We start from the raw sequence: 21912 nt of genomic DNA, 5'->3' as shown, positions 1-21912 counted from the left end.
TGGACTCAGTACGAGTCAAATTGCAGACTTTTGCCACCTTTTGCAGATTCTATTTGCAGATTTTTGGGCATTGAGCAGAGCATTGTGGTGCATTTTGAGCCTTTGACAGGCTGTGACAGTATTTGTCACTGTGGGCATATTTTTCTTTGCAGAATTTACTTGTGCATCTTACATCCCAGGAAGGGATTCTACTTGTTCAGTTTGCTGTATTTCTGAGTTTATCTGGCAAAAATGGCACATAACAACTCAAATGAGGTGTTCGGGGTTCTCACACAAGAGGATAAGTTGGATGGCACCAACTACTCCTTGTGGAGTTTCATGGTTCGCAATATCTTAGTTGGTAGAAATCTTTGGGATTATGTCAATGGAGATGAAGAAAGACCAGATACAAGGCCTATACCTGTCACTCTAGCTGGAGACAGGGGTAGAGGTACAAATACATCACAGGTAATTGGAGCAGCCGCTCCAGGAGCTCCCACAACAGGGTAAGTCAAAACATCGAGCGACCGCATTCGAGCGATGCTTGTGACGAAAAAGGAGAGGAGGAGTCATGACGTGGGACTATGAACAATGGTACGTGAAGAGTGCTAAGTTTGTCATGATATTTAGCACGTGTTAGCACCTCATGAGGTGCTAAGTTAAAGATGCTATTTAGTGCAAAGGCTAGGCTACCTAACAGTGCTTCCACCCAATGTTATGGGACATAGGACACATTAAGGGAGTTGAGAGATTAATATCACAAGTCCCTTTTTGACCTTCTATTTGTTATTTCCTACTATATCTATCATATCACCTCCTATGGCCTCAATGGCCTTGACCCACTAGTTGTAGGAATTTTGACTTATGGTTTGATGAGCGAATTGTATGAGGGAAGCATGAAAATGGAATTTTGCTTTGTTTAAAACCATGGTTCAATTTCATTCTTTTAACGCATTGATCATATGGAAACAGATTGCATTCTTGAAGTTTATTTTATTGAGAGTTGGACATGATTCCAGCAAGAAATGTCAATGATACCACATAGCATGACAAGTGGTTATTTCCATGCACTCAAATGGCTCAATATGCATTTGGGGTTTATAACTCCATGGTGTTCTATAGTGCGGGTTTTCCAATGGAGTCCAAGACAGCAACATACTCTTTAACGCAAAATGAAGAGTAGCTTTTAATACAATATAAATCCATTCTTTCATTCAATCCATGTCATTTTACATTATGCAATGCTAATATGGCTTTGGGACCTACAATATACTCAATACTCCAAAAGGCACAAAGATTCACAAAACGCTTCAACCACTATCTTCACACTCATCATCTACAAAAAGGCTACAAATGCGTGAACATTGTGTTCCAAGTTGATCAAACCGCTTGTCCTTCGCCATGGCTCTAGCCATTCCTTCAGCATATGTAGGCAAAGCACTACAAGGGCAAAATTAATAGAGAGTAAGTTGGAACTGCATAACATTGACCACAGAGTAGCAAGATAACGAAGATAAGTCAACCATTCCACATGCCAACGAAAATCAAAGGTCTAACTTCAAGGATGACAATCTTCTTTGAAAATGTAATTTTCAAGCACAAAATATAAAAAGTGTGCCACTAGCCAATGTAAAGCATGACAATAGGAAAGCAAAGTGTCTCACTAGTCATCAAAGGGATTATAAGTGGGATTTGAAGAATATTCATCCTCCCCCATATCCTTGTCATTACTATGAGGCCTCTTTGCTAGGGATGCTTGCACTAGTGGCAGCACATATGTATCCACCATGATTGTATCCACATCAAATGAATAACATCTTCCACTAGCCTGGCATGGCCTCATGAGAGGGTCTGTATCACATCCCATCTCTAGAACTAGACCTCTTGGCACACATAGCAAAGCCAAAATCATAGAGACAAATCCTAAGGAGCGCTCGAGAGCACCCCAAGCACCCTCAAGCTGCGAGCTGGAAGATGAGGCACCACGAGTCCGCTCTGTCTGAGGCATGTAGTGGGTCCACATGTCATCGCTCACTCGCACCCCATGCATATCAAACAGAGAACGGCTCTCGGTCTTGAAAATGGGTGTGGAGGCTCCATTGCGACATGCAAATGATAGCATGGAAGCACGAATCTACATAAAAATACTTAAATCAGCTTCATTGTTCACTTTTCCAATTGCGAAAGGCTTTCAAAAAAGTAGATGAAGCATATACCGGCATGTCCTCTCCTGATTGTTTAATGAAGCCGTACTCATTCTTGTCCAACACCATCACTCTTCTTGCTATCTGAAGGTCTTCGACTTTGACATACCTCTCCATCCATGTCAAGTAAGGGCCTGGAAATTCGTTGCATTAGTTCAAATCATAGTAGAAAGCTTAACAAATGCACATATACATATCAAGAATCCTACTAACATCTCACACCACCTGCAATGGGACAAAGCATGGCAAGCCATCCATTGTGTCCTATGGTGGCTGCAGCTGTGGCCAAACAATACTGCACATGGTCCTCAGAAAGAATATTCCAAGAAGGTAATGGATTACTAACACCCAAGTTCTGTCCTGTGGGAAAGTCTAGGAAAATAAAATCTGCTGCCCATTTAACTTTTCTCCCCTTTTTCTTGTATTCCATAGAAGGGTCACGTGCGGACAAAAAGAACTCATGGATCTTAGCATACATATCATTTTTTCTAGCACATGCAAAGTCCTGGCCCATCAAAATGTAGTCTCCCACAGAGCATCCATACGTAGCCAACCCTCCACAACGCATAGCATGTTCTAGCGATAGTGGTGGACAGAAGATAAATGGAGTGACAACTTTCACTATCTTTTTTCCTGTTAACAAAAACAATCCATTGCTGAACATATGCAAGAAGCTCATCCCAAGTCTTATGCACTTCAAATAAAAAAACTCAAAGATTGATGAAATTGAAATAATACCATCTATCCCATCACCAACATCAATAGAAGGCTCCGTAGGCGGTGGAGATGGTGTCCTCTCCACATCCTTGTCTGTCAAGAAAAAAAGGGCAAACGAGCTCAAAATACTTTTGATTTACAACTACTTTGACTGACCCTACCCGCGTGTAGCATGTTTCAAACACACCAAATAAACCAACCTTCCTTGCAGTCTTTCTTCTCTATTTTTCGTGTTGTTCTTCTTGGATTATCCTGATCCTTGCTTATTTCTATGGTCTTTTTTGTTGTAGAATATTGCTTGTACAAATCAAGCTCTCGTGTAAGCACATTACCACCTGAAAAATCTAACCACCAAGGGCAATTGACAAGCTCCCACTGTGAGTGTCCATGCATGGACTTAGGATACATACAGGTAGTTGGATTGGCCATCTCTGTCCAACCCTTGCAATGTCTCGGAAGCTCATCGATCTTCCCCTCATTCTTCAAACATGTGAGATATTTGAGCCATTCCCAATGGTAACAGTGGTTAGAATTATGAGCCAAACAATGAATGGAAAAGAATACATGTTGGAAGAATCGACAAAGTGTTCATCTAAAGACGACTCGGTGAGCTGCCTAATCCAGTTCTGTCAGCTTGGTAGCTACCTTCCCCTTCCCAACACCACTGAGTTTACTACACTCTCTAATTTTCAAAGAGATAAACATACACTTTCTTCCCTCCAATTTGATGTCGTCAAAATACTGACCAAGACCGTACTCAGAAGGTAGGGCAAACAACCGCCCAATGCTTTTAAGCCCCTCAAGCACACCAATGGCATGAGTTTCAATTTTCTCCAAGAAAATTTCTCGGGCCAGCCACCTGTAATAGCAATATGCCATCGCATTGGAATAACAAAACACAAGAAGTAATATTATGATTGCCGAAACAATAGCACAAAAAAAGAAGACTTAATTGGCTTACGCTCGGTACGGAATATCTGAAGGAGGCATGTGATACATATTCTGCATGATTGTGCTAGCCTCCATATGTTATACATATTCCGGTACTGAATTTTATCTTTTCAAGAGTGATAACCTTCTCTGCCGCATCAAAGTTCAAAGAAAATAGCTTGGCTTTCCAAACATCCCCTAGTTGGGGTTCAAGACAATTGAGCACCTACAAAACATTACTGGGCATGCTTTCAGGAACTTTTTAAATTGACCAATGTACTTGAGCCATAAACCAAGAGTGAAGTTACCTGTCCCATCCGATCGGATATTTTTCTTTGCACTGCATCTATCTCCTTCTTCTCTGCCGTTGCTCTCTCCTCCACTTGAACTACAGATTTGATCCTCTCTAGAGCTCTCTTGACATCAGTGTTAAATTCAACCTGCAAGACATAATGAAAGCAACCAAAATGCACCTTTTAGCATTGATAGACAATCAATGAGGCTTTTCATAACAATAAGATCTTAGGGTGGATAGAAATATTAGTATCACCTGGAATACAAGCTGTGCCAAATACCCTTTGCTCAAAGGGTACCAACCAGCATTCCCCTTAACCTCCTTGGTTCTGGCATTGTTAATTGCCTTGCGCTCTTGTGAGGACAAGGAGTTCATGAAAGCTTGAGCATCACACTCACAAATGTTGTTGGCATTTATGAGTACATCCCTCAAGCTAGGCTTGATCACAACATGCTCATTCAATCTACAAAGAAAAAATTTATGAGTTCTTCTACCCAAAATTGAATGCAGACTAGAAAAAACAGTACTATTAAACAAATCTTACGAGTTCATGCGCTGCAAACTTGCCAAAAGAGAAATTTCAGTTGTCTTTCGTGGGTCAATCAAGGTGCACATCACCCTAATATGCCGTGCTTTGGCTCTCTATATGATTCGTCAATCACAGCCATCCAAGCCATGGTTCTATGGTTTCCTTCCCACACATAGAACATCTTGTTAGATAGGTATAGCAAATCAGGATTTAATGCAAGTTCCTTCTCGAATACTTTTTCAACTTCTCGCCACATCGGTGACCAAGTCTGCCTGATCTCTGATGTAACCTCTGTCTCCTCTCCACTCCCAATGCAAATAGAAACTATAAATGCACCCTTCTCAGGGAGATATCCCTCATACTGGAAAGCACTCTTAAGTGCAGCCACATCACTTTTCAAACCCCTAACCGTGGCATATGTAAGAAGTCTACACAAGGGCAACCTAGGACACTCATTTGAACTGAGAATCCTGCATCTTGAAATAACATCACCCCCACTAACAAGATCCAAGGAAATATTTTCCACCACTGAGTCCATCTCATCATCCACAACATCTGCATCATGCACATCAGTAGTCGTGTCTTCTGTGCTAGCAGGAACATCCATCTCTGATTTATCCCCACCTTGATCTCCCGCCTCGAGTTCCTCTTGAACCTTTCTGGTCCTCTTTCCCCCTTTTTTTTAAGGAGGTGTCCGGGATTTCTCTTTGCCCCTCCCTCTCGTCTTGGTAGGGCTCACACTTTCTCCTGTTTCCATCTGCACACACGAAGCTCGGTTATGTTAGTCACATAGTATTATAACACGGGTATACAAGTAACATCTCATAGTAACATCCATGTTAATTCGTAAGTATACTAACTATATGTGAGTAAAGTAAGTAGACTACTGACTAGTCACTATTTTGTCATTGTGGATTTGTTAGTATTGTGACATCTAACACTAGTCTCATATATCATAACTACATATGTAAGTATAACTAGTTAATATACTAGTTATAGTCCACTAACATATACATAACCACTAGAATATACTTACATCTAAGAAATATACAAACATACAACTAACATATACACAGCTCAGACTAGTTAATAGACTAGTAAATGTTTACTAACATATAACTAGTTGTAGCTATAATGTACTAAGATGAAACCAGGGTGTGCTTCTCCAGATCTTCACCAAACCTGTGGGGGACAGGTAATCTACCTTAAAAATCTGTAGTTGTCCTTGCCTTCTTATTGGCTGCAATTAACAAGTAAACCTCAAGGTCCAATCTGCAAATTGGAGATTGCATCAACTTGCAGCCTTGCCCAAAAGGAGAGAGAGAGAGATTGCAACTTGCAGCCCATGGGTCTGTGCGCGTGTGTGTGTGTTTTTGAGAGAGAGAGAGAGAGAGAGAGAGAGAGAGAGGCCTTAGGGGACTATGAGACAAGGTGCAATCAAAGTAGTATCTCATTCATTCCACTATGGCCTGATGCAAGGCGCTATAGGCCTTGCTAAGTGCTATACTAAGAAACTCAAGAACTAGAACTCAAAGCTCAGAAATTAGAGAAAGTAGGAGATGTGATCAACGATGATCCTGGTGCCAAGGCAGTCCTTCGATGGGATATGAAGACATCTCCTATTTGTCTTTGGCGGGGTCGTCTCTCACTGTGGTGGGGGTTGTGGCCTTTGCAATCTCTGCATCTAATGGGCCACATCTAGAATTTGACGGTCCCAATTGAATAGAGCCGAGATCTGGTCAATCTCTGCCATGTGCGTGGTCTTTGTGGCTCCGGTTTCACAACTCCTAGTTACCTCTTCCTACTTCCTTTCTTTCAAGGTTTTGTCTCCCATAGATCAGTATGGGGCCGCTTCTGTAGAAAGCCATAAATCAGTATGGGGTCGCTTACCGTATCCTATTTAGGACTTTCTACTTCACTAGCTCTCCAATGGCAATATCTCTTTCTGTGAATCGATTTGCTCTATCTCAGTAATCATGGTATTAAATATGTTGGGATTTTTTTTTTTTTTTTTAATGTTGGGATTTCAGCTATCAACTTGAGAGCCCCATTTCATGGGCTGCTGGGCTGCTCATGAGAGCCCCATGAAATGGGGCAAAGCATGCTCCCAGGGGTCCGCGATATCGCGGCTTCCTGGGAGCATGCTTTGCCCCATTTCATGGGGCTCTCAAGAGCAGGCCTTGCTCTTGAGAGCCCCATGAAATGGGGCAAAGCATGCTCCCAGGAAGCCACGATATCGCGGACCCCTGGGAGCATGCCTGCTCTTGAGAGCCCCATGAAATGGGGCAAAGCATGCTCCCAGGAAGCCGCGATATCGCAGACCCCTGGGAGCATGCTTTGCCCCATTTCATGGGCTGCTGGGCTGCTCATGAGAGCCCCGCATTTCGGGGAGAACCAGCTAGCTCTAGGTTCGAGTGGCATTTCACCCCTACCATGAAATGGGGCAAAGCATGCTCCCAGGGGGCCACGATATCGCGGCCCCCTGGGAGCATGCTTTGCCCCATTTCATGGGGCTCTCATGAGCAGCCCATGGGGCTTTCAAGAGCATGCTTTGCCCCATCTTATGGGCTGCTGGGATGCTCTTGAGAGCCCCATGAAATGGGGCAAAGCATGCTCCCAGGGGGCCGCGATATCGTGGTCCCTTGGGAGCATGCTTTGCCCCATTTCATGGGCTGCTGGGCTGCTCATGAGAGCCCCATGAAATGGGGCAAAGCATGCTCCAAGGGGGCCGCGATATTGTGGCCCCAAACATGGAGAATGCCATTGGGCTACTTTGCTCTATGCCCCCCACTTCTAGCTCTCATCTGCTCAACTGCTCACCTGCTCTACTATTTCGCTACTTTGCTCTATGCTCCCTCATTCTAGCTCTTATTTGCTCATTCACTCCCCTGATTATCCACTCCATTGCTCCACATGCTGATACAAGCCACTATGGGCTGAGGCAAAGGGCTCACTAAAACCCTTTGCTGAGTACTATAATAGACTAAACTCAGAAATACAAAATGCAAACTTAAAGTCCAAACTAGGGACCAATAGCTAGACTCAATCTCAAAGTAGGAGTTAGAAGACATGCCAGGCGCCATGGTATCGCGGCCCCCTGGGAGCATACTTTGCCCCATTTCATGGGCTGCCAGGCTGCTCATGAGAGCCCCATGAAATGGGGCAAAGCATCCTCCCAGCATGCTTTGCCCCATTTCATGGGGCTCTCATGAGCAGCCCATGGGGCTTTCAAGAGCATGCTTTGCCCCATTTTATGGGCTGCTGGGATGCTCTTGAGAGCCCCATGAAATGGAGCAAAGCATGCTCCCAGGGGGCCGCGATATCATGGTCCCCTGGGAGCATGCTTTGCCCCATTTCATGGGCTCTCAAGAGCAGCCCTCTGGGACTCTCAAGAGGAGCTCTCAAGAGCAGCCCACTGTTCAAGAGCAGCCCCTTGGGAGCATGCTTTGCCCCATTTCATGGGGCTCTCAAGAGCAGCCCTCTGGGACTCTCAAGAGGGGCTCTCAAGAGCAGCCCACTGTTCAAGAGCAGCCGCTTGGGAGCATGCTTTGCCCCATTTCATGGGGCCCTCATGAGCAGCCCCACTTTGATTCTGCTTTGCCACATTTCGAAAAGAGCTTGATGAACCCTGAATTTGTGTCTTTTGAGAAGGAGACTGCATCCCACCGCTGCCATGTTGATCAACTCCTAGCCCATGACGTCCCAAAACTCTCTGAAGAATTCCATGGTCAGACCATCTCAAAGCATCAAAGGATGAAGGAAGGGGAGACGCTTTAGGCCTTTCGTAGCCCCTTGATTTGGGCCAAACATGACTCCTAGGAGGCCGCGATATCGCGGCCTCCTGGGAGCCATGTTTGCCTCAAATCAAGGTAACCTCAAAGCCTCAAAGGATAAAGGAAGGGAGAAGCGCTTTAGGCCTTTGGTAGCCCCTTGATTTGGGCCAAACATGACTCCTAGGAGGCCGCGATATCGCGGCCTCCTGGGAGTCATGTTTGCCTAAAATCAAGGGGCTCTCACAGCCTCCTTGCTTCAAGATTAGGAATTGAAGGCCGCTGATGGTGAGGGGAATGGGGATGCACGGCAAATGAAGAGACGGTATAGCTAGAGAAGGCAGAGAGCAATCGAGCGAGTTGCCAAAGAGAGGCAGCCAGCAATCAAAGCGAGCTGCCACAGCTAAGAGCCAAAACGATCAACGCAAGGCTTACAACGTGATAATAGAAATGCAGGTCGCAACAAAGGCATAGCTTGCGAGTTAGAATGTTTGCTCAAGAAATTTGTCTAGAAATTTTTTGAAACGTTTTTGCATTCCAGCATTCCAACATTCGAGAGTTCAAGAATGAGAAGCGTACCTGAAGCTCGTCGACCTGAAGCTTCTCTAAAGAATCTTCTCTGAATAGCTCGTCTGAGTAGCTTGTCAACTTGATGCTTCCCAAATGCACACTTGGAGGAGTCAGGAGTCAGAGACTTCTATTGCAGGAGCAGCAGGGCGCTAGCCCTCTATTGCCTACATCTTGAGTTCAGAATAGTAGCAAGAGGCCGACAGGCTTGGCGACTGTGAGAGCATTTCGGAGCACCTGGAAAGTTGAAAGGACTGAAATTGCGGCTTATTACTGAACACCAAGAAGAAGACGATGATGAAGATGATGAAGAGGACGAGGCTGAAATGCGAGGAGAACAACAATAGACCTGCTGAGAAGCTCGTTAACCTGATGAGAAGCACGAGGTCTCCCTATTTCTCTGCCCCCGCTTCACATGCAGACGGAGTTGATTGCAAGCCTGCATGTTTGTAGCCACACAAACTGTGAATTTTGATGTTATCGTCGTTGAGATACAATAAGGGATTTCCAAATGGAAGGATGCAGACCGCAGATTCTATAGCCTTAACTTACCGAAGTTATGGCATCGCGTCACGAATATCATGAGTGGAGAGTCGGGCGAATGCCGAAAATCCTGACTCCTTTCCTCCTGTTATCCTGGCTCGACAGTCGAGAGTCTAGACCCCGAAGGTTGAGTTCAAACTTCAAAGGTTGAGTTTTACGTTTTTATTGGAGACTTTCCGCATAAGGCCAAAATTTAATTAAAATATGAAAAGATTTACTAAAATTTGCAAGACAAATCTTTGAGATAAATTCAAATCTTGAAGTTTCATTCTACATGGGAGTCCCACTGCCCCACTTAGAGGACCACTCACTCCCGGCGGTGGACTATTGGGCTAGAGTATTCCATCGTTGGATTGGAGGAAGCCAACCCAATTGCAGTGAGCCTTCACTTTAGAGTCAGTATTGGAGCGACGCCTCGCGTGGTCGTGGCCAAGTTGCAAGGTTTGGCGCCACGTGGGTGTGGAGAGAGGTGTGCACCTTACATTGCGCGGGGAGCGAGCGCATGTAATGTAATGGGTCCTAGCCAAGGATGCGCGATACACAGCCAAGGATGCGCGATGGCGAAGGAGGTGGAGGAGGTGGAGGTAGGTGATGGTTAGGAGGAGGGGAAGGAGGTGTAGGAGGGGAGAGAGGTGTCCAAAGATGATGGGATTGGGTTTAGGGAACTAGCACTATCTGGTTAGTTTTGAATGGCTGAATTTGTTGACACCTCACTTGCCGTCATTTAGGCTACTGCCACCTTGTGAGCATCAAAGACTTGCCGTCATTTAGGGTAATGTCTCCTTGTGAGCATTTATATGTGATCTTTGCACATCCCATGTAATGATAAGATGTCCTGTTCAACGATTTATTGGATGGCGGCTATGTGGTGTCCTGTTCAAAGATTTATTGGATGGCGGCCACCAAACCTTGGATACTCTACTGCGTCATTGATTTGGATACTCTGTTGAAACTCCTTCTTGGATACTCAGCTGAGTCTCCTTCTTTCGCGTCATTTGGGTCTCCTTCATGGATACTCAGCTGAATCTCCTTCTAGCTAGTCATTCGTGTCTCCTTCTTTGACACTCAGTTGAATCTCCTTCCTGCCAGTCATCCTAGCTCTTAGACCACTTGGATTGCTTTTCGCTTGCTATCCATACTCGTATCTAACTATGCCATCTTTCCTTGTGATCAAGCATGGAGCTCAAACTTTGGATATCAGATATGACACAAGTATTTGTGAGGTTTCTCTTTTGGAGCTGAGAGATTTCTTTCAATTGCAAAACAACAACATTCTTCTCCAAGAGGAGATTAGACTAGAGGATGTTGGTGTCATTCATCGACCCATTGAGCTTGAAGCAGGAGAGCTTGGGTTCAAGATAGAAGCAAAGTCGGAATGTGTTTTTCTATCGTCACAGAGCAAAGGCATGCACCTGTTTTGATATGTAAGGAGACTGTAAGTGTGATGACCTTGCTCAGACAGCTTCCACTTAGTAGTGCTTTGCATGTTGCCTTTGCCTCTGCTCAGACTATAGAGCAAGTATCAGAGTTGCCTCAAAACTATAATGGTTATGTTTTGTTTGAGCTCCCACCTTGTCTTGAAGGGTCTGCTATGTTTGGAATGGACCAAAAGAATGATGGTCATGCTTGGACATTGTACTCTACTAGCTCGCAAGAGTCATTCAACGGGATGGTTAGAATAAGTAGGTGTACAGGCCACTTGAGGTGTTGCAATTTGGATTGTCCATATATGGAACGGACTGGTCTCTACAATGAGACACAATGGAGGGGAAAACTAAGAAAAATATGTCCTGTGGGTCCAGTTGAAAGGGAATGTGGTTCCTTGCTTTGCATTCATTGTTGTCAGATTCCTATCTGTGTTTCACAATGTAAAGCTTATATATACTACTGCATTCCACATGATCGTGAACATACTACAAGATGTGCCATTCATGTGGGAGTACATGAGCATCCAATTGGTGAGGTAAGTAGTCAAGGTAAATGGAGAAAAGTGGATGAAATGGTATCTGACCGTGCTAGAAAGAACCCTGCACTATCTTGCAAAAATATCGAGGTGGATGTTGCCAAAGATATTGTTATGGAAAGATGCTTGGTGGCAAAGAGGAAGCCATAGAGGAGATGGATGAAGCTGGCTTCCATGAAGTTCTTGACACAATAACACCATTGTCACAAAGGAGGAGGCTTCAAAGAGCTGTGCAATCATCTAGACATGGATCAGAATGATTCGATTGTGGCTTGGATTCACTGTTGGAGTTGAAACGTCAATGTAGATACCCTTTTTTGCAAAGTGTCCTTTTCCCAGGACAACTATCAGCTAATCAGCAACCTCATGTCTTTAAGATGTCAACTATTGGTCTAGGTTCTGGGCTTGACTTGGTGAATAGGATGAGGCCAAGTGGTAACTTGGGTTTTCAATGGTTGCACTTTGACCATGTTCATCGGGTGAAAGGATGGTCCACCATGGGTGCCCATGTGTATGACCCTTTCATCAGGGAGCTTCTCACCATTGCATTATGTGAATTTAAGCTTGAAGATGCTGGTGCACAAGTAAAGTTCTGGCAACCTTATGAATGAGCAAATGTTGAAGAATGGATTCCCTTTGCTTGAATTCAGAGGGTTCATGACAGATGGTGCTGGAGCGAATTGGCTTGGAGTTAGAACAGTATATAATGGTGGACCAGACAATGTCATGGAAGGTAAAGAGAGAACATGTGGTTTTCACTGGGGATGAGCATGTAGAGCATACTAGAAGATGCATCAGGGGTCCATTTCAGGAAGAGCATAAGCATCTGTGTAGGAATTGGAGAAGAGCAACATCAGATAGTAGTGCAAGAATTTGTAAGGAGGCAATAAAGGAATGTTGGACACCTACTCATGTTAAGGAGGATGAGTTGTCTGCCCTTGAGACATGGTTGGCATGGTGGGATGTGCGGGTTTCCCAGTGGGGAGGTTCATTCATGCAACAACATAAGGACATTGGATTTGTGCCCTCTGTGAATTTAGCTGAGACCAAGCACTCTAGCATGAGGGCTGCTCATGGGTATGCTAAATACATAAGCTTATATGAGGCCACCGCAACAGATTTGGCAATGTCTGTGCTTCAAAGTGCACACTACAAAGCTTACATGGAAGACAAACACTTGGGAACAGGACCTGCATTGGAGAAGCTGAGGGAGAGGATTTTGATTTGGGTTTCTGGCAATGTGTCAACAAAGAGACTTGTTGATGTTGCCCACGGTGTTATGGAAGAGGCTGGCCTTCACACACCTAAAATGAAAAGGCCCACAATGGAGCAAACTCAAATTAGAAGGAGAAGAGGTTCTGCCACTCCAACTACAATTAAGGAACATGACAGTCATAGGCCAGAGTATATTTATGTCTCTGCTAACCAACCAATGGGAGGGAGGAGACCTCCCACTAGAATTGTAAATGGAGATGAGATTAGCTGCAAGGAGAGTGTTGTGCATGACACAAATTGGGCTATCAGAAGAACAGAGCCAAGAAGTGTGGTGACATGCTTTGGATTCATTTCTGAATCTAAGTCTCGTTGTGGAGCACTCATAAATACATTGGGTCGAAGTGCAACTAAGGGTGTACCTGCACCTTGCTTCAAGGGTAGAAGACAACATCCTAATGGTATCAAAGAACAGTTTGTGTGGTTTTGCAATACCTCTGTTGCCCATACGTGGTGTGTTGATCAGTCTATACTTGGTGTGCCTGGCCACTCCCCAGGGGTGTGGAAGGTGACCGTCCGGACTTCCATAAAGCAACATGAAAAGGATCAATTGAAGGAGGCAGGTTTTGTGCTTGAGGAGGATGAGAGTTTTCATGTGCAAGGACCTAACTTGCAGAGGACTACAACACCATTGAGTCACGATCGGGCCAGTAGAAGGGATAACAGGATAGTGAGATGGAGATCCAAGCTAAGTAAGGAGTTTCAAGACAGGATTCAAAAAGCTCAATGTTTGATTGCAGAAGTGGTGCAAGAGAAAATTATCTGTCCTAATGAAATGCATCTGTTCCATGTGCAAACAGAAAATTCTATTGACAATATCAGAGTTTCCACGGTGTTCTTGCAAGAACTTCATTCAACGAGATGCAAAGAAAGGGATGTATATTCCATGCAAACACATGTACTTTGTCTTCATTGGTGTTTTGCGATTGAGTGACAAAGTGCATCAGTCTATGCACCAGGCAGCTCTTACAAAAGTTGAATTGTTTCAAGCTCTTAGTTCTCGCAAAAACCAGCCAAGTGTGTCACATCCACTTGGTTGAACTTTGGGACTATTTTGCATAAGCTTACCTTTGTAGTTGTTAAGGAAACCAAGCAATTGTTTGCCACATGCTTGGTTGATTTTTGAGATTGGGTTTATCTTTGAAAAACCATTTTGTACAATTGGCATATCTATTGTGTCAATTTGGGACATATACAAGTATATTAAGCTCTCAAGCGGCTCCGGAATGTATTTGGGGAAGCTTTGGATTATCTTTGGGAACTTATGGAAGCATATTGTATGCTCAAGCTGTTTTGGATAATGCTACTTAATTAATGTTATTTGGCCGATGCTGTTAGACTTGTTAGAAATTTATGCTTGTAGTATTAGTTAGATGCTTAAATCAGATGCTTAAAGGTTTCCAGTTTCCTATCTTTAAGAAAGTATTGAATATATCATGGATTGAATTGCTCTATTGAGGACATTGCTACCTTTCTTTTTTTTTTAATGCTAAGAAATAATTCTTTCATTTTCCAAATTATAAGGGTGTCGTTTTATTTCTATGTAAGAACATATTTTATTCAAAGTCAAATGACACTTTTGCAACATAAATATTTGCATTGAAAGGTGGAAATCAATAGCCATGTTCGCTCGAACTTTGGTAATCCTCCCACAGCAGAGCAGAAAAGATGGGACTCTAGAGATGCACAAGCTCTTTCAGTAATTTCTCTTTCTGTCAAGAGGTTCATTATACCTCATATTCGGTCATGCAAGACATCTATGGCAGCTTGGGTAATACTGGAGAGTATGTTTGCAGCAAGAAACGATGCCAGAGTTTCCTTTCTGAAGCGAGAACTTTCCCATACACATATGGAGGAGGGAGATTCCATGAATTCTCACCTCACGAAGCTTCAGGATCTCAGGGAACAATTGCTGAACATTGATGAAGTCATTCCGGATTCAGAGATGATCTCCACCACTCTGAACTCTCTTCTTGAGTCCTATCTTGGTTTCCATACCTCACTGAATTTGTCATTGAGGGGGGGCAGCAATCCTCTCTCCTTTCACGAGTTGGTAGGACTTCTGTTGCAGGAGGAACAAACACGTAAAAATATGGCAACCCGGGCTGGTGAGCATGCTATGCTCTCTAAGTTCAAGCCCATGGGTAAAGGGCAGCATAAGCCACATGCCCATCAGCCCACACATCAGCATAAAGCTGATTCTGGACAGCCTTCTCATAAGGCACAGGGTGATACAAACAAGCAGAAAAAGAAGGGCATCTGTCATTACTGCAAAAAGCCAGGTCATTATATTGGAGAGTGCAAGAAGCGCATAGCCAAGGAAAAGAAAAGGGATTCCGGTATGGCTGTATCAGATGCATCAGGTCCACATTGCCATGATGGAGGAGATGTTGCAGCCAACTTGGTTGAAGAGCACTATGCCTTTTTGACTTGCACTTCAGATTTTTCAGTGGGTAGTTCAGATACTACATCCACTAATGATGATGACCCATATGCTTTGTTGACTTGCAGTTACGGGATGAATGCTCTCTCAGTGTTAATGACACACTACATACTTGGTATTTTGATAGTGGTGCTTCAAAGCACATCACTTCCAAGAAAAATCTGTTTGTAACTTTGCATTCTTCACCCACCAAGAAGAAAGTCGCATGTGCAAATACTTCTTCTCATTCAGTATGTGGAGTTGGAGATATTATTCTCACATCCACTGATGGCACAGATTTCAGAATTTTAGATGTATTCTATGTGCCAGGTATAAAGAAGAATTTGCTTTCAGTGTCCTCACTCAATCGAGGAGGATTTCAAGTTGTTTTTGATGATGACAAGTGCGCAGTCAGAGACAAAGAAAGTGAATATGCTTTGAGATTGTCTGGCACTTTGTATCGGGTCTTTTTCAGCTTGATTTATATGAAAAAATATCCCAACTTGCATTATCAGCTAGCACTCCCACTACTGCAAGGCTGGAAGGCCTCATGTGTGCCAACTATATTTTAAATCGGGCTCCTACAAAGGCTTTGAAGACAATTACTCCGTATGAGGCATGGCATGGGAGAAAGCCTTTAGTGGACCACTTCAGAGTTTTTGGTTGTGTTGCATATGCCCACGTGCCTGTGGAGTTCAGATACAAGTTGTCAGATAAGGCACTAAAATGCATTTTTGTGGGATATAGTTCACAAAGCAAAGGCTATCGTCTCTACACGCAAGATTTTTGTCAGTAGAGATGTCATATTCTCTGAAAATTCTGCACATACAAATGCTGAATTTCAGATTCCTATAGCATTTGGTTCCCCCGCTGAAAATCAGACTTTAGAGCAACCTCTGCCAGCTCCACAAGTACAGATTCAGCCCCCAGCTGAGTTGGTACAACCTCAGGGTGTGGATGAAGTTGTGAGGCAAGAAATTCAAGAGATACACGCAGCCAAAACAGTCCCGCATTGGTTGCTTCAAACTCTCAGGGAGAGTAGGCTTGAAGCTCCATTGCCTGGCAAAACTCGTAGTGCAGTAAGGCACATGGAGGGAGCTCATTCAGTTGAATCAGCTTATGCAGGTACTCTTCTTGATGAGGAGGAGCCTGAGACATTTGAAGAAGCAAGAGATAATGTGCATTGGATGAATGCCATGCACGATGAGTTGCAGTCCATTCATAAAAATCAAACTTGGGATGTTGTGGATTTGCCACCAGGTAAGAATGCCATAGGTACACGGTGGGTTTTCAAAGTCAAAAGAAAACCAGATGGGTTGATTGATTGGTACAAGGCAAGGCTGGTTGCAAAAGGATATGCTCAGAAAAAGGGCATAGATTATGAGGAGACTTTTGCTCCTACATCCAGGATGACAACCATTAGGTCGGTTATAGCCATGGCTGCAAATTTTGAATGGAATGTTCATCAGTTGGACATGAAAATAGCTTTTCTTAATGGAGACTTGTTGGAAGAGGTTTATGTCAAACAACCTCCGGGCTTTCAAATTTCAGAAAATGCACTTTAGGTATGCAAGCTGAATAAAACTTTATATGGGCTGAAACAAGCCCACGTGCATGGTATGCCAAAATTGATGCCTTTCTGACCAGCAAGGCGCTGCACAATAGTCCAATTGAAAGCACTCTCTATATCAAGAAGGATGGGGGGGATATTCTGGTCATCATTCTTTATGTAGATGACCTACTGCTCACCGGATCAAATGAGGAAGTAATTGCAGATTTCAAGGCCCAATTGAAAGCTACATTTGATATGTCAGACTTGGGCTTGTTACATTTCTTTTTGGGGATCCACTTTATTCAAGAGAAACGTGGCATTGTTATGTCTCAGTCCAGGTATGTTCAAAAGCTCTTAGTCAGATTCAACATGCATGATTGCAAGCCTATGTCCACTCCCATGGAGCCAGAGCTGAAGCTTACAATGCATGATGCGGGTGAATCAATTGATGTCACACTCTATAGTCAGGATGTTGGATGCCTCATTTATCTCTGCAATACAGGACCTGATATTCAGTTTTCAGTTTCTCAGGTGAGCAGGTATATGCACAGTCGTGTCTCTTTGGTGAGCTGTGAAGATATCTCGGATCTGCATTTGTCCAAGCTGTCTAACGTTGTGGCAGGGGACGCGGTCTCATCGATCTGTGAATTCTCTAAGCTATGTCCAGAGTGACCCCTCGTCTTTGTCGGTCTCCCCTAAGAAAAGCTGTGATGTGTCGGACCTCAATAGAATGCACTTTGGGTGCACAGAGAGAGAGAGAGAGAGAGAGAGAGATGTTGGAGTGGTGAAAGTCTTGTTGAACAATGGAGACAAGGGCTTTTTATAGATATTTGGTTGCCCTCCTTCACCCAGTTATAATCCCGTTGCCTATAGATTCTTTTCACCATCAATCACATAAGCCAGTATGTCATCATCCATATCATTTTGTGGCTACTCTTAACATTGTGTTCCTATCAAAGTATCCGATGCTATCTTTGACTATGCAAAGAACAAGAGCCAAGTTGAGTTAGAGTATCCATGGATTCTTGCTTTCCTCATATAGGCATCTCAAATTATGGCACACAGAAATATTGCATAGAAACAATACTTGTTTTGCAAGACAGATTGGAATATGTAGATGGTTTACTTTCCATACTATTTGGTGATCTAAAGAGTATTAATCAAAGCTTGGACACAAATTGGACATACTTACATATAAGGACCAAGGACATAACACTCACCTTGCCGCAGTGGGTGGGACGATGAAATATGAAAAAGTCGCCCTACATGGAGAAGGTTATGAAAACTTGGTTTAGCGTATTGCAATTCAAAAACACGTTCCAGCACGAGAAGAATTACAAACAATACTCCATGAATAATTGCGAACTCAAAGAATCCAAACTAGAAAAAAACAATCGAGACAAAATTTGCAGCCTCGAGAAAAGGTAGAGAAAGAGGTTGGGATGGATTGGTGTTTAGTAGATGCTAAATTGTGTATTCTTGTTAGTACACTAGATACCGATTAGAGATTGTCCACATCGACCTAACATCCTATGACACAATATCCAAAATAACAAAATAAAATAGCATCATTATGTTTTGATCCTAGGCAATATTCCCAAAAAAGGCAATGAAGAAGGCATAATACCAAGTCATGCCATATTCTATACCTTAGAACAAAATACTACAATCCCACAGATGGAGGAAAATCTGCGCTTTGAGTCTCCCAGCTTGAGAGTCGACCACGAAACACCTATCCCATTAGCTGTGATTGATCTTTGACCACCTCTAAGGTAAAATCTTTCTGCCATCTACCAGTTCACCTCCAATGATGTCCCTGTAACGTGCACACCATGTCCTTGAAAATGAGATGCGAGAGACAATCTCCCAAAGAGTACCATTTGTTGAGGATAAAGAGGAACCGTGGATTGGGATTGGTGTGGGAATGAGTAATTGAAGACATAAGGCATTGCAATTGAAGGTCCTTGAGAACTTGGAGTAGAGAAAGGGCAAGCAAATGGTTCAGCCTCCGAGAGTAAATCTTGATCTATTGGGGCTCCCCATAAAGGTCCTCCCCCATTATGAGTCAAAGGATGACAGGAGGAAGGTGAAACCAAGTGGCAGGTCCCCCTCAAAATATGCCTAGGCTGAGTCAAGCCCATAAAAATGCTTAGCACTTTTAGCCTGGGAAGAACAATGGTATTAATTCAGTTCATTTGCTTGTAGGGGCTTTCCCTCTTCTCATGTTGTAACATCAATCCCTCTTTCATGTGTTGAGATGTTATACACTTTAAAAAAGAAAAGAAAACCTTCGTCTAAGTCATCAAACTTTTACGGTACATCACCAATCTACATATCAACTCTCTAGTGGTTAATGCCTAATTTGTTCGCTGAAAGGGATATTGTGTGTTGAATCTTCGATTACATAGTTTCTCCAGTATAGAGTCACAAAAAAATGACTATGAAATTTGAAGGTTAAGTTTGAGAGTTGAACGGTCAACACCATATACAATTTTCTAAACATAACTGGGGTGCCATATTTAAAAAAACCTTTTATTTAGACCTTAATCTAAGCAAGGTTTGTACTACTTGATTCGGTTATGACACATTTGTTTGTCTATATGATGTGTGGTTTCTATGGTGCTTTGTGAGAAATTTGAGTCACTTCACGAGACACTTTTTGTATATACAATGTTAGAGGAGTTGGATTGCTTAGGAGAGTGACTTTTCATTTTGGGGTGTGATCCAAATCTTTCGAGTGGCATAATCATATGGACCGTGTAACTCGTGTAAAAAGGAATCATGTGGCTCACATATTAGCTGTCCAATCAACAAGAGGATGATTTGGAGTTAGGCTATGTTGGTATAGTTGGAAGGCTCTGCCTCTTGGTGATGGGTGGACTATTCATTGGTATACAAAGCTTCTCATGGTTATTTGGTTTGGCATTATCCACACTTTATGTGGTATCTAGTGTTGTTGGCATGGAGCATCTCAAGCAGTTCCACATTTCCTAGGATTTGAAGATGTGATTCGTATTCTCCTGTGGAACCTATAAAATCCTGGCATTGGTCTCTTCCTATGTCTTCTCCTAGATTGAGTTATTGCTCCCTAGGATACTCGAATAATCTTTTGTTGAGAGTTGCCTAGTTATGGACAATTTTTGAACGTAAGGTTCTATTCCTTCACCAATGATATGCACATTGCATGGCTTACAAATTGAACTTATCGTAAGCTCTAGCCTCACAACTTATTCAATGCAAATTGTTCTATGGTCATGCAAAGTTGCTAATACTAGGTCCCTATTGTTTGTTTGTTCGTTAGAGTGTTGGACGGTCTTTTTGTTCCATATGTGCTATGACTACGAAATGATGTGCCATCATGAACCTCTTTGTTGGTTATTCAATATATTTTTTCCTTCACAAAGATCCATAATTTGTTTAGCATGATTCTCCACAAAGAGCTTGATTAACATTTATGGTTGTAACTTGATATTTGAGTGTAAGGGTAGCATATTTTACATTCAAAATTACAACTGATAAGCATTAAAAGTGACTTTAGTGGTGGACATAGAAAGAATTGTGTTCAATAAGATATAGTACAGCATGAAAAAAGGCCAAAATTTACTTGGAGGCCTCTTAGAGGCTCATTAAAGTCAAAGCCTTATATTTTTAGAGGTTCAAAAATACTGAATAGGAAGATATGGGTTTGAAAGCCTACGTTACGAACATCTCTGTTATGCTATTTTATCATGCCCAAGAGTGATGTAGAAATTGAGGCTGCACATGCATGATGCTATAGTTAGCAAGTTGCTTGTCGAGGTATTAGATATCACTAGAAAGATTTAAACGTATGCACGTTTTCCTTTAAAACATTTCTTTAAAATTATTGGATTTGACACATGTACATTTTTCAAATTATTCAAGTTTATTTTTGGTTTTCCTAAATGGCGGTATCGTGGTTTTTGTTACCTTGCAAATTACAAAACAAAGGTCATAAATTTAATGGCAATGAGATGATTATGGTAGAAACATAATATTCGTGTACTTTTTGCAGAACAAATCTGGCAGCTGTAATGGGCACGGAAGGTGTTGATGGCAGAAATACGAAAAGCAACCATATATTTGAGGCTGAGCATACCCTTGGGATTGAAGCAGCTCGGAAGTCCATAATCGACGAGATTCAATACACCATGGCAAGCCATGGCATGAGTATAGATATCAGGCATATGATGCTTCTTGCAGATGTCATGACATACAAGGTAGGTGCAATTGCGCTCACGCACACACGTCATACACACACTTTTTTTTTGTGAAACCAGTAGCTATATTATAAACATGAGATCAATGTACATGACATTAGACTCCAAAAGAGAGCCTAATAGAAGAACTCAAAAACAGTCAGAAAACACTTCCAGGCTAGTAGCATCCAAGTCCCTCGCAGCATAACTATCATATAAAGATTGCTTGAGGGACATTCTGAAGAAAACATATGCCTGAGGAAACTGTTGTCCCATCCTAGAATGCAATCTCTGTCTCCACACGTCATACACACACACACACACACACACACCCTTTTTGTGAAGTCTGTTTGTATTTATATTACAAAGAGCAGTCCCCAGATAGGGAACATGCAAACTACGACATCACAAGATAGCTTATATGACAGGTAAGCAGGGTAATCCAAATGATGAGCACTAAAGCCAATCAAAGAATGATTGCCGTAGATGTCCAGAAACAAATAATGCTTAGCAAAAGATGGATCACCATATACTCTATAGTTTCGATCTTTCCATAGAGACTAGAGTTAACCCAGTAGCAAACCCAAGTGAAGAAAAGATCAAACCCCTGCCTAACAAGGTGGATCCGAAAATGCTAGAAATGCTTGCCAAAGCAAGCACTAGGAAATTGTGCTCGTAGAAGTTGCTGCAGAAAAAGTAAGTCAGACGCCAAAAGAGATGAACCTTGGACTCTCTTGGATCTCAGCATTTGTGACAAATATTAGAGCCCAATAACGAGTCCAGTTAAAAAGGAGATCAAAACCCTGCCTGACTAGATGAAAGCCAAACGTTTTTCGAAAGGAAGCACTCAAGAAACAAGCCTAAAGCCGTTCTATAATAGAAGGAAGAAATTCCGTGACTCAGGGCAATGCGAGAAGAGATGAGGCATAGACTCCCTCAAGGAGAGACATCG

General features: G+C 42.8%; 2 protein-coding genes and 1 long non-coding RNA gene across 4 annotated transcripts in view; 1 reads left to right on the top strand and 2 right to left on the bottom strand.

Annotated features, from left to right (window-relative positions):
- NRPC1 (nuclear RNA polymerase C1) overlaps positions 1-21912 on the top strand; it is a 209708-nt gene that overhangs the window by 174077 nt on the left and 13719 nt on the right. For both annotated transcript variants that reach the window (XR_015542205.1, XM_087385582.1), the window contains exon 25: positions 20777-20981. Coding sequence is in view for 1 of the 2 variants with exons in the window: in XM_087385582.1 (XP_087241708.1) it covers positions 20777-20981 (205 nt within the window). In the remaining variant the exon portion in view is untranslated. The remainder of the gene's footprint in view (positions 1-20776; positions 20982-21912) is intronic.
- LOC147893869 (uncharacterized) lies at positions 1643-3389 on the bottom strand. The gene is made up of 4 exons (XM_087385638.1): positions 3101-3389; positions 2922-2993; positions 2196-2317; positions 1643-2113 (listed from the first exon to the last, which is right to left on the bottom strand). The coding sequence occupies exons 1-4, from the start codon at positions 3327-3329 to the stop codon at positions 1643-1645; spliced, it is 894 nt and encodes a 297-aa protein (XP_087241764.1). The 5' UTR covers positions 3330-3389.
- LOC147893868 (uncharacterized) lies at positions 3699-9108 on the bottom strand (the record flags this gene model as incomplete). Its single annotated transcript, XR_015542206.1, has 3 exons — positions 3699-3759; positions 4139-4270; positions 9004-9108. It is a non-coding gene; the product is annotated as an uncharacterized LOC147893868 (long non-coding RNA).

Source organism: Dipteris shenzhenensis, chromosome 15 (genome assembly GCF_047967505.1).
Source record: "Dipteris shenzhenensis isolate YYH24624 ecotype China chromosome 15, Dip_SZ_1.0, whole genome shotgun sequence".
Lineage (NCBI taxonomy): Eukaryota > Viridiplantae > Streptophyta > Polypodiopsida > Gleicheniales > Dipteridaceae > Dipteris > Dipteris shenzhenensis.
The sequence above is the reverse complement of the archived record's forward strand: the minus strand, read 5'-3'. Positions and strand labels throughout refer to the sequence as shown.